Source organism: Eubalaena glacialis, chromosome 3, assembly GCF_028564815.1.
Source record: "Eubalaena glacialis isolate mEubGla1 chromosome 3, mEubGla1.1.hap2.+ XY, whole genome shotgun sequence".
Lineage (NCBI taxonomy): Eukaryota > Metazoa > Chordata > Mammalia > Artiodactyla > Balaenidae > Eubalaena > Eubalaena glacialis.
In genome coordinates, this window is record NC_083718.1 from 94,705,263 (window position 1) to 94,719,021 (window position 13,759).

Below are 13,759 nucleotides of genomic sequence, written 5' to 3' on the forward strand. Positions count from 1 at the left end.
ATTACAATGTACTTAAAAATTCATTCTAGTTTGAACAATGTAAGGCTGAAGTTTAGAATAATAACTTATGAATGTATTTTCTTTCAGCATCTTTCTTTTTTGTGGATTTTTTCAATTTAGTGTAATTTAGTTTTCAAAAGGAAAAGTAAGCAACAAAAAAACTCAACAGAAGCAAAGAATATATTATTTAAGATGCTGGAAATTCAGCTGAATTAATCCTTGTAAAAGTTGGTTTTGCTTTTCTGATTTTACATTATTATGGCCACTTTGGTTGCAGGATTATTACCACTTGACATTTATCAGTTGTGTGTTTTTCTTAATGCAGCTTTAGCTTTTAAAATTTGTCCTCTGATGTCTCATCCATTTGCTGCTTTTATTTGAATACGATTATTTAAAAGGTTATTGCCAAATAAAGGTGCTTTAATTTGTTCTGATTGCATGTAGGCTTTAAAAAAATCAACATGAATGGTATTTAAAAACAAATGTTAGTCTGTGGAAATTTGTTGCAAAATTCAAGAAGCTATAGAAATTAGACTAATTAGAAACAAAGTTTTGACTTTTCTTCCCCTGGTCAAAGTTCCCAGAATTTTAATGGATGTATTATATTGTTATACAAATTAATAACAGTTTTAGACATATCTGAATCTATATTATAAAATCCTGACAGCATATACAATAGCTACAAGATGTGTTTCATGGACAAAATATTTAAAAAGTCAAAATTGAGGACTTAGGAAAAAACTTTACTATTAATTTTAATCTCTAGAGTTTGTTAATTTTATAAAGTAATAAAAGAGAGCTAAAAATAATTTTCTTTATAAATATAACTTTTGATTATTTTAAGTTTTCTTGTTTACGTTTCTATCACCTAATTGGGAAAGCATAATATGAGAGAGCCCATATCCCAATTGAAAATAAGTTGATATCTGCCATCAAAAGTAATATGACAATTGAATCGTCCAAATGGGGGACATATTTACACAAAGTATGTGAAATAACAGAGGATTAGAAAAGTCTAGCAAACTGTGTAAGAAGCAACCTCAGTGGATTACTAAAATCTTTCTGGAAAAAAGTACTTAAACCTTCCCCATAATCAATAACTAGTCTTAAACTTCCTCTAACCCACTCAGCCATAAACACTGTCAGCCGTATAAAAATATCTAACAATCACTAAGTAAAGATGTTGGGAAAACTATGTAAAAGACAAATTTATACAGCTCTGTAAAAATAGTAATATTATTGTCTATAATTCTTAACATAGCAGTTTAATTTTACTAACAGCCACTAAGGAAGCAAAAAATAAAAACCCAACTTGGAAAAAAACTGTGGGATATAACAATTTGTTCAGTATCATTATAAACATCACAATGAATCATTTTTCAAAAAAGATTACAGGTTAATGTTAAATAACTCCAAAAGTACCCAACATAATCAGAGAAAATCAAACTATCAAATAGTTTTCTGAGATGGTTAATAAATCTTTAGCTTAGTACAGACAAAGAGTTATCTCAAAATATGCAAACTATTCAAAAAATTAATAAATTTAATGTTTTGACTAAGTTTCCACTTATTTGTAAAAATGACCCTCCTTCAAAACTAGCATGCACTTAGTTTAGAAGATAAACTATTTTAATACAGGAATCTCCCTCTTCAGTTGTATAATTTAGTTCTCTCTCTCTTTATTTATATAAATATATATATACACACAAGTTTTATATATACTTACATAGCTACTATATAATATGTTATATACGTTACATATATAATATATATATAACTTTTTCACTATAATTTTTGTTATAGTATCATAACTCTTTAAGTATTTCTTTTTTTTTTTTTGCCCACGCCTCACGGCATGCGCAGGATCTTAGTTCCCCAACCAGGGATCAAACCCGTGCCCCCTGCAGTGGAAGCATGCAGTCTTAACCACAGGACAGCCAGGGAAGTCCCTCTTTAAGTATTTCTGAAAAATCTGTTACCTGGTGCAATTTTCCCATCCTGAGCTGCAGGCCCATCTTTCAGCACATTTTTCACTTGTAGGAACTCATCAGGCCTATCTCCACCAATAATGGTAAAACCAAATCCCATTGTGCTTTTTTTCAATGATGCTCGAACAAGGATGCCTTTAAGCTGGGATGGATCTCGAGTAAAGTGTGATTTTTCCATATCTGCGTAAAAATGAGAAACAAGAATAATTACAATGAATATAGCCCTTGAAGCTCATCTCCAAGATAGTCTATATAACTTAAATATAACAAACCACAACCTAACAGGAAAAAAATAAGAGAGAATCTAATGTTATAGAACAGTTGGAATTTAAATTCATAAACTAAATCACTGAAAAAAAACCCTTAGCTAATGAATCATTTATCTTTTATAGGACTCTTCTATGTCATTTGAAAGGTAAAAACATCTACTTTATCCCCTCCTCACTGCCTTGTTTGTACTTACTTTTTCTTATCCCAAAGAGTCCTTTATTTAGAAGTCAAAATGACACTCCTGAAGGGTAACATTTATTATTAAATTCCTGAAAGCCTTCAGCACTCATTCAGATGTATATTTCATTTGAATAAGCAGCTACTGAGGTCTATGCAGAAAACACTATACTAGGAAGATGAAGGCAACTGTCACAAACTTATAAAAGAGAATACATCGAGAACATTTTATAATTTATGACTCAGGCTTTCTGCAACCTTTAATTTATATCTGATGAGAGGAGCACTATCAGTATATAGCTCCATGCGTCTTTCCCTTTTACTCATATTTAGTGGAAACTTTAGGAAGACAAAAAGCACAGCTCCTCTGAAAAGCCTATTTTAAGAGGTTTCCCCAGATGATCCTAGAACTAAAAGTGATCCATATTTGCAAGTAATACCTCTCTTCTCTTCCCCAGAAACTTTTGCTCCTCTCTTCCACCCGGCTGCCATTAGGGCACTTAAGAAAACCGTGGGGATCAAATTGTACAGATTCATAATTTATAAAGCATTGTTTAAGTTACCTTTTTAAAATACGGTTTAAACTTTTCTCACAAATCTCTTTTTTAACAGCTTTATTGAGATATAATCCAATAATGACAGAATTATACAAGTCAATGACGTGCAACCATCACCACAGTCTAATTTTAGCACATTTTTCTCTCCCCCCAAACACACACACCAAAGAAATCTCTGTGTCCATTAGCAGTCACTCCCCATTTCTCCCCAACCTGCCCTCACATCCTAGGTCTTAGGCAACCACTAGTCTACCTTCTGTCTATAGATTTGCCCAATCTGGACTTTTAATATAAATGGAATCATATAATATGTGGTCTTTTGAATGCTTTATTTCACTTAGCATAATTTTTTTGAGGTTCACCTGTGTTGTAGCATGTGTTAGTACTTTATTCCTTTTTATTGCCAAATAATATTCCACTGTGCAGATATATCACATTTTATTTATCCATGTATCAGTTGATGGATATTTGGATTGTTTATACTTTCTGGATATTATAAATAATGTTGCTATGAACACTCATGTACAAGGTTTTGTGTGGGCAAATATATTCATTCCTCTTAGTTACATACTGGGAATGGAAATGCAGCAGTTACCATAAACATATCATAACTATGTTTAACATTCTGAAGGACTGCCAAACTTTTCCAAAGTGGCTGTACCATTTTACATTTCCACCATCAATGTATGAGGGTTCCAACTTCTCCACATCCTTGCCAACACTTGTTACCGTCTGCTTTTTTGGTTATAGCCATTCTAGTAGGTGTGGAATGGTCTTACACTGTGGTTTTGATGCTCATTTCCCTAATGACTCAAATTAACAAGGGTGACTTGTTTCATATTTAGACCACACTTAGCACTAATATCAAGCACAGAGTTAATCTGTGTGTATCTGCTGCTGCCCCTCTTAGCAAAGTGTTCTAAGAGGCATGCATTAAACTTATTGGCAATTAGAAAAGAGCAATCCTTGGGCCTGCTCTGTATCGTTGTATAGATTGTGCAGTATGCATATGGCTCCTGCAAGAGGTAGGGCTGCCCTGGAAATACTGACAAAGGCAGGTTTGGGATAGGAGTGGGTGTACTCTATTCATTATGTTCTTCCCAGATTTGCTGATCTCTTACAAATACAAGCACTTGACATTAAAAAAAAAAAATCGGCTATTTTGGGCTTCTCAAAGGAGAGGACTAGACTCCAGACAGGAGTGTATTCACCACAGTAAACACTATTTTGTAAGGCCTCTGAGTTTGGCCAGTCAGGCTACTTGTGGCAATACCTCAGTGCATTGCTGGCTCTTGATGAGCCTCTGACATTCAAACTAGCAACTCATCTCTGAACAAAATATTACTTAAAAAAATTATTTGACATGCTCAAAGCCTATTTAGTTATGTAAGCTGATTATGACTGCCCCCTAGTGTGGCCTATCAGATCGTAGATAAGATCATTTAAGTACTGTGTGCAGGTACTTGAGGAAAATATCTTTGATGAAATGTACCTTTCTCATTTTTATGTCAAATATTCAAATATTTCTGGTCAGCTATCCCATGCTCTAGTCCCCGTGAATATCAGAATAAGACTGGCATCTGAGGGCTACAACAGAAAATCAGCATATAATATATGAGCTCCAATATGTACAAACATTAAAGTGGGAGGGAAAGTTTTGGTTAACACCTAATTTGGGAAAGTAGTAATAAAACAGCCAAAGCCAATTAGAAATTGGTCAGAAGTAGGTCTTAACAGAATTTAGATACAGAAAAGTGAGAATAAGAAAGGCACAAAGAAACTATCATTGAGTCTAACAATCCTGATTTTAAATCCAAGCTTTGTGATTTAGTTGAGTAATCTTGGAATATAATTCAACCTTTTTAAGTCTCGGTTGCCTCATCTATAAGAGGGGGGGTAACAGTACCTAATTCATGGGGTTGTTACAGGGATTAAACTAGGTAATGCACAGAAAGCATAAGAAACAGTGCTTGACAAACAGTAAGTGCTCAATAAATGTAGATAAACACAAACCCATACAGGCTGCCTAAGGAAGGAGGCTCACAAACTTGAGTACTTCTGTCCCTGTGGCAAGTATATCCCTGGGATGGAAGCATCAGACAACTGTAACTTGATGCCATCAAGGCATCTGGACGGGGAAAATAATATTAACAATCTTGCAGCAATATTTTGAGACTTAAATGAGATGATGTAATATAAAGCATCCAATTTAGCACTAGACTCTATCTCAATAAATGGTAACCATTATTCTTCAAGGACTAGCATAACTTCCATCACTTCTAGGAAGCCTTTCCTTTCCTCTCGTAGTGAGATTTGATTTCTCTCTCCTTTGTTCCAACACTACTGTTTATATCTGTAATATCATACTATACTAAAATTATGTGTCTGTTTCCCTGGCTAACTTGTGGGCTCCTGAAAGACAGATGCTGAGTCATTACTCTCTCATAGGAGAGTGTCTGGTTATCTAAAGTAATAAAACACATGGGTCCTGCCCTCGAGGAGCTTAGAGCTTAGTAAAGGAGAGAAGATCTTTGTTATGGGCCATGGAAGACATGGAACTTCAGGAACTACATGTTATAATACAAAGAACTCTGAATTTAAAGTCAGTAAAACTAGGTTCAAATCCAGACTTGACACTCACTGTGATTGTAAGCAAGAGGCTTAATCTTTCCTGAAGTCTGTTTATGTGTAAAATGGGGACTCATGTTCCTCTGCAGTTAATGTCCTCTGGCTACCACTTTCACACTCAAAGTTAGCAAAATAGTTGGCTAAACCCACTGTCTTCACTTCTACACCTCCCATTTCCTCTTTATTCTACTGCAGTTTTATTTTACTCTTCCCTTGCTCTTGCTAGAGTGACAAATGACCTCCACATTTTTAAGTCCAATGTAAAACACTTTTCAATTTTCATCTTTCTCGACTTTTCAGCACCATGTGACATAAATACTCAGCTTCTCTTTGAAACTCGTTTCTTCTCATGGCTGCCTATCCTTACAACCTCATCTCTTGTTACTACCCTAAAATACCCTACGCGCTGGCCATTTGTATCTGTTCTCTGACCCCTGGACCACCATTTCATGCTTCTATGATTTTATATATTCTGTTCCTTCTAGCTGGTATGCCTTGTTGCTCCTCTAAAATTTTGATCTGCCTGACTTAACTTTTCCTGGCACTTCAAGACCCAGTTCACATATGTCCTCTGTCTGAAGGTTCCCCTGCCCCCTTGATTTCCTCCACCAAAGCAAAGTTGTGCACTCCCTCCTTTATGCCACCACTGTACCTTGTACATCTCTATTAATAGCAATGAAAGCTATTGTTTATTGGTCACCATGTGCCAGACATGTATTTGTAAGCACTTTACATGTATTGTAAGCACTTTACATGTATTAATTTGCATACTCAGAACCACCTTAAGAGGTAGGTACTACTATTATTCCTGTTTTGTAGATGAGAAAACAAAGAATTTAAAAACGCAACCAAGGTTACACAGCTGGGATTCAAACCTGCTCCGCCCCCTGCTCATTCAACTACTAATACAGGATGACACCTATCACCATATAGTGTTAACTATTAGTTTCCTATTTTAGACTGTGAACTCTTGAGGGCAAGACCTATCTGACTCTTAATCATTTTTTTAATACCATGTACCTAGCAAAGCACTGGGCATATAGTAGGTGCTCCAAAATATTTGTTAAACTAAAAATATTTTGTTAAATCAAATGCAAATCTTAAGGGAAGAGACTATGTTTTGGAAGAGTAGTTATAGGAAAAAACTGTTTCTCTCATTGGCAACAGAAGTGAAGAATCTAATAGATTATTATGATATGACCATATAGACCTTATTAATGACAGAGAGAGAAGGGGGAGGAGATGAGGAGGGATAAGTTGGATGTAAGAAATTTCTGGGCATCTTTTTCAAAATACACATGGCTAGGCTCATCAAAATCTCAGGACCTATGTATTTTTAAAATGTTCCCCAAATGATCCTGATATTACTAATACCCTACCATTCCACTTGAGAATCAATGATGTAGGCAATAATATAGTGGATTTACTTAGTATTTGTTCATATCAGTTAATGAAGAATCCTGAATGGTTACTGACGTTAGATCTAAGCAATTAACTTGAGAGAAGCTCATAATGAATTAGAGACCTAATACTGGCTTGACCTTAAACACTAGGAAACAATCCAATCTTCAAATTAAAACCTTGCACCCATAACAAAGCTATTCAGTCCCTTCTGCCAACAATTTCATACTTTCTATATAAGCAGCATGAGAAAAATCTCAGTATTCTCAAACTGTCCAGGTGTTTTATTAAGATTATTCATACCTTTACAGTGACAGAAATTAGATATTCTCTGTTGAATTTCAAAGCCCCAACAGTAAAAAGTTCAAACTCACTTTTATTATTTCAGCATATAAGTTTCACAAGTTATTCTTAGAAGAGAAGATAGAGGTAAAAGTTCTACCTGGTTTTGAAGACCCAGTATCAGCCTGTCCTAACTGCTTTTTCCTTTTGGCTTCCTCCACTGGATTTTCAAACTGGGTTTTCTGGTTAAGGTGACTGTAAAATGTAGAAAAATATGCATTTCAGTTTAATATGAAAGAATTACATATTTTTAAATAGACTATCATAGGTTAAGGGATAAATATGTACCTTTACGCTATGGAACCCAGATATGCTGACAGGTCACAGAGGAAGAGCCTTCTGGCAACTAAAGAAGGGCCCAGAGAAGATGCCTAGAAGTCAAAGCTGCTGAAGTATTCACTATAGCTTCTTTATAAACGTTTCTAATATAGCTAATAACAGTTTTCAAAACTACAGTAGAAGCCCTCATATATGATATAATCAGAACTGTTGGTAATTAATCAGTTAATTTTTTTTAAAGGCAGTTAATGGTAGGAGGGTTTTAAGGTTCTCTAAAGTGAAGCAGCTGTAAAGACACATTTGAAGAAATCTGAATGTAGAGGCCTTCTAGAATTTTACTATTATTTTTCCAACTGACTCACCCACATCAATTTAGCAGCAACTAAGCAAGTGACTTGCTTTTATCAAACTGTATCACAGAACAACTCTCACAGTTAAATTTCTTCAAAATTATATAATAATTAGTTACATAATTATAACATAAGTTTAACTGTTTTTTATGATTTAGGCGCAATCACAACTGACTCTTGAAAGCATACAAGTCTGTGGGGGAAAGCAGAAAAGAATGGGGAAACTAGAGGCAGGCCATTAGCCAATAGTATTCAATATACTAAGGGTAAGAGTATGTTTTACGGAGGGAACTGAGCATAGGTTATTCTGGCAAGTCAGTTAAGTGTAACTTGGTTAAGAATGCAACTATTGTACAAAAGATGTTTAAGACCGCAAACAGGTCTAATATAGAAGCAAGGGGGAATTATATTCTAGTACTTCTATAGTACAAATATATTTTAGCCAAATGAAATGCATTTTCTAGTAGAATCCATTGTAACGAGAAGTGACATTAGTAAATACCAACAATTAAACAACAAATCATGAGAATTTCAGATTATGATTGTCTTTAGATAGGCTATTACAAAATCTATATGTAAATAGTCATATGACTTGGATATTTTCTTTACCATTTGTGAACATTAATGGTGATGGAGGAGGGGGCAGCAGGGACAAAAAACAACCCTACAGCAAGGTATGCTAGCTTCTGAGTATGGTTCTCTATGCCTTTTAGGCTTCTAGTGCATTATTAACCCTGCAACAGATGTAGGTATTTAGTTTCAGAGCTCTAAATATGGCAAGTTCTACTTGACATCCTTTGGGTTCTGATTTCACAAAAACTCAGGTATGCTTCTGCTTCTTAGTATGAGGGGAGACCTTATCAACTGAGTTACTGTTTACCCCTCTGTGAAAATGAAGACTTTGGTGTTAAGTTAGGTACCATTTTAAAAGTTATTTATTAGGTACTGATAATTTACATAGTCTTGAAAAAATAAAACTAGAAACTGACACTTAGAAAAGAATAAACCTGTTTGGAAAGAATCCTGGCTCACTTTAACGTCATCAGCTAGAATGACTCACTTTGCCACCCAGGTATTAGAACATAAAAAGTAGTAGTATACTCTTTGTTATGTGTGGGAGAAGAGAGTAGAAGTATGCAAATGAGTAATCCCTTTCCTGAAAATTCTTTGACAAATAATGTAAGATTTTAGTGAAGGGAGTAATTGCATCTGTCACCTTAGACTATCTAGATTAAAATGTCACCCAAAAAACAAAACAGTAAAAACACTCTCCTTTTCATTTAGTTACTTATACCCATAATATTATTAAGATAACAAATTTTGTCTTCTTTAAAACCAGCTATGGGAAGTAAGAGAGGAGAATATGACAGATTATCAGAAAAATTAAACAAGGGTAGCAAACAAGCTTAATTAAATATATAATAAATCATTTGAAATTTCACCTGTATTAAAATTTTGTATATAAGAATTTTACGAATTCACCTCAACAAACAAAATCATTATCCTTCATGAAGGGTTAAGATATTAAAAGCAGACATATTTTGACTTTGTCACCTGACTGCATCAAGACAGTTAAAGCAATACATTAAGACAACATTTCTAAATATATAAGCATTCTTATGGAAGGCCTGCCATTAAATTTTGGGAACAATTTTACTTTCAAAAATAAATTAATCCATTTCAGAATCTCATCTTCTAAAATAAATACTTACCAAAAAAAAAACCTGCCATTGCAGTTGGTGTTACTACTGTAAGGCTCCTGCCAAGAGCAATCATTGTGCCATCTGGTTTGACAAACTAAGAGAGCCAAAGAGTAGCCATTCAAGTTAACAGCTTTTTATCTCCATCAGTAAACTCACTGCAGATTACTATAGTCGAGATTCAAAGCCTAACTAATCTGGGAATCAAGCCACACTCCAGAGCTCAGCTGACTCCATACTAATGTGCATCTTGAGTACAGCCTGCTCTTTCTTAACCTAATAAATTACCCTCCTGTAAAATGAGCTCGTCTGGGAGCAATCATACAAAATCACATTGCTGCCACTGCTGTTGCTTCTAATCAGGCCATTTCACATAACTCCATGACAGCTGAGAGCAGGTCACTTCAGGATTTGCCCTAAAGTTGCTGCAATATTAGTATATCCTTGCTTAACGAGAACCAGATCATTTAGCCCAAGATTTTATAACAGGCAAATGTCTTTCACCTCTTGACCGTGTACCCAAATTCACTTGGAATGGATACTAAGAGAATGAGAATTATTATCTCAGAAATGTTCAGTAGTGTTAATGGCAAATAATAACTGATTGAAGCCCAATTTAAGTAGACTAACTCTTAGAGGGAAAAATCCCACAATTCCTTTTCAGCTAGCCTTTAAATATTTCTTTGACTAGAAAAACGGTTGGTTTTTTTCTTCTAATTAAATATGCTTTAGAAAAAAAAATAACAAAAGAACTGCTGTGAACTTTTCACATCACAGTATTAGAAAGATATGAAATAACACAATGGAAATAAAATTAACATAACCTTTCAATGGAACCAAAATATTGACACTGTTAAGTTACATATCCAAGGGTCAAAATGACTCATTTTCTTAGGGTACAGGTTAGATTTTAAGAAATCATTCCAAAAATCCCTCTAACCACAGTGACTCAAGTAACAACCTACACACTAGGATAAAGACTAGCGTTGTAACAGGACTCAGAGTTACTTGCATTAGGGAAGTGGCACTGGTTTGTGCCAACAAGTGATGAAAAATTAATTAGCAATCACAAAACTAGAAGATTCTCATGTTCACTATTTTTCCAGGTAATAATATTTTGCCTTTACTACCTTGGCAGTTGGTGCAGACTCCTAGTTCCCAGGTAAATAGTAACCTCTCTGATGCAATTATTTGCCTGGTACTAGATGCCTGAGGTCAAAATTCTATCTATACCATCTTGAGAGAAAGCAATCCCAACCATCATAATAATGTAGCAATTAGGTAAGTGAAGAAAAGGGAAAGAAAAATTAGATGTTGATGTTATCCTAATTTCTCTGGCTAACATAGGCAGGTGTTTGATCCTCTACGCCAACACAGATTTATGTTAAATTTAACCATAACAGCTGTGTGAGAAGCAACTTTCACCCCCAAAAAGAATACTAAGTTTTCCTTAATTAACTCCTTGAAAGAGAGAACAGTTTTAATTATATACTTCAAAGGTTTGGATCATTATGATACAATGCCCTTAAAGTCCCTTCATTGCTTTCAGAACCATGCAAGTATAGTGTTGAAAGTGACCTTAATAGTTCACCTTATTTCAGTCTTCTATCTACTACTTCTCTCTTTAGAGGCCACAGTAGTACTGATAACATCTCTAGCCATTACTCATCTGGGCAACTTCCCCCTGTCTCTCTATACTTACTTCAGAGCCAACTTCTAGGGAGCCCAGTCAGTGAAGTAAATGCCCACTGTCCCTACCTTCTCACTCCACTAGTGGCAAAACCTGAAAGCTGGATTGCAGAAGCATAAAGTATTCCATTCACTCCCTAAAGTTGTGTAATGAAAGGAAAACATTTGGGAGAACATTAACTGAGGTAACAAACTTACTCAACATAGTAGGTCCCATACTGAGGGTCTTCAATTTTCTCCCAGCCATAAGGAAGTTCTGCAAATAAAAACAACAGAATTGTGTGAAATGCCAGTTTCAAAACCAACAAGAAAAGAATTTACAGAATGAATTTGTGTCTTTTATTTCATTACACTAATATTTGGGAGACAGACGGAAAGCTGAGGGCTCACTTTCAAAGAACAAACACAGTTTGAGTGGTTTCTTCTAGTGAGTATCTAGAGTATAGCTAGTGAGTATCTCGGCAAGTAATCAGAAGCACAGAAGAAAAGATGACATTAAACTCAAAGGTGTTTATTCGAATCACAAGCCATAAAATGCTAATTATTTAAGAAATCACCTGGTATACTTCTTTCATTTAAAAAGCCTGATAACAATGACGTGCGACACACCCTGTAGTTCAATACAAGCAGCAGCTGCATGTTAAATTTTTCACTATTAGACAAAGGATTTGTCAATTATTTCTGTTATCACATTCTGACCCACTTCTCCCCACAGGAAAGTCCAGCCTTGGATTTTTGCCATTTCAAGTGGGCAATCTAGATTTGCTTAAAATCTAAGAAAATACCTACTGTCCCTTGCAAGAGCTTGATCTAAGTATCTGAAGGAAAATTTAACTACACAGTGCCTTGTGTAGAATCTATATTTATGTATGGTTACAAAGAAATACCTTACATAGGATTATTATGTGTTATTGCAAGTAAACTGACCAATAAAATATAACCAGAAAAACTGAAAATAGTTGAATTTCTGATAGTTAAAAAAAAATCTGGTCTTTGCAACGTAAACTGGCCCTGTCAAGAAAGAATCCCCTTTCCCTCCCACTCTGTTTTCCAAGGTAAGGCTGCTGAAGAATCATTTTATTAGTCAGACATGGATTAAGTTGGCAGGAGTGTTCCTACCAGGTGGTTTTTATCACTATCAATTATACATAGGAGCCCAGCAAGAAGGAATTTTTAAAAAACCTATAGTTGTACACTATGATGACCACCCTGACCACCCTTTTGTTTTCAATTTCTTTTAGACCCTTTTTCTGCTATGCTGAAAAACATGTACACATGTGCGCACACATACAAATGACATATGCTAGACAGCAAACAGGCTTAGAAAATAACAAAGTACTTATTCATTTTATATCATTAACCTGTAGTATATCGACTTTGTAAGTAAAAAATCCATTATAATGAACCTGATAAACAATACAAACTGTTATGCTCTAATAAACAGTATTATTCCACATTCAGAACAAAAGGAGAGAATAAATGACTAGCCTCTTGATGAAAGGCTCTGAATCACCTCCACCCCTTTTCTCCAGCATATTTTTTCTGCCTATGTATATATATTAATTGGTGGTTTTGAAGCTTGGTGAGTTTTTGTGGTTTTCCTTTGAAGGACCTAGTTGAAATGTCTGAGGTGGAAAAGATGAGTATAGTTGAAAAGTAACTACTATATGAAACAGATCAAAACAACTGAAAAGAACTGGGATACACTTCAGTTCACTTTGAGCCTCCACAGCTAGGAAGCAAACAATCATCAGTTAAGTAGGTACAATATTTTATGACCCATGTGAAGAAAAAAAGGACAAAGAGCATCGCTCATCATCCAGTTCTTCAAGGGGTTAAGATGCAACCCACTGCAGTCACCCAGGACAGTGCATCCTGAAAGGAATTCAGGATGAAAATAAAACAAAACAGGATGAGGCACGCCGTGCTTTGGACAAACGGGCCCCTGGATAATTAGATGCATATCGCAGGAAGAATTTCAATGATCCCAGATCCTTGCATCTTCCCATACATAGAAAGTACTAAGACCATTAGCTTGAGATGTCTGTTCTTTGTGATTAGTGGTCATCTTTTGCTAAGATGTATGCTTGACTGCATGAATTTCCCAGCTAAAAACTCAGGTATATCCTGGCTCCTCTCCTACCTCTTGGAGCAGTTCTCAGAGCTCCTGAGTCACTGTCTCCTGGGCTATGGGGCTCAGTAAGACCCTGAACAACACTTAAGCTCATAACTCTCATGTATGTTTTCCTTTAAGTCGACACTAAGCAACTGTTACATGCATATAACATGGATTATATCTGTTGGATTATATCTGTAAAAAAATGCTCTATAATAATATTACCAAAGCATTATCATTGAGGATCTTTCATGAGAGAGCT

At 35.2% G+C, this 13,759-nt stretch overlaps 1 protein-coding gene across 2 annotated transcripts in view; it reads right to left on the reverse strand.

Moving 5' to 3' along the window:
• Positions 1-13,759, reverse strand: part of MAGI3 (membrane associated guanylate kinase, WW and PDZ domain containing 3) — a 274,622-nt gene that overhangs the window by 46,520 nt on the left and 214,343 nt on the right. For both annotated transcript variants that reach the window (XM_061183666.1, XM_061183665.1), the window contains exons 7-9: positions 11,580-11,637; positions 7,464-7,558; positions 1,980-2,168 (exon numbers count right to left, since the gene is read on the reverse strand). In XM_061183666.1, coding sequence (XP_061039649.1) covers positions 1,980-2,168; positions 7,464-7,558; positions 11,580-11,637 — 342 coding nt within the window. The remainder of the gene's footprint in view (positions 1-1,979; positions 2,169-7,463; positions 7,559-11,579; positions 11,638-13,759) is intronic.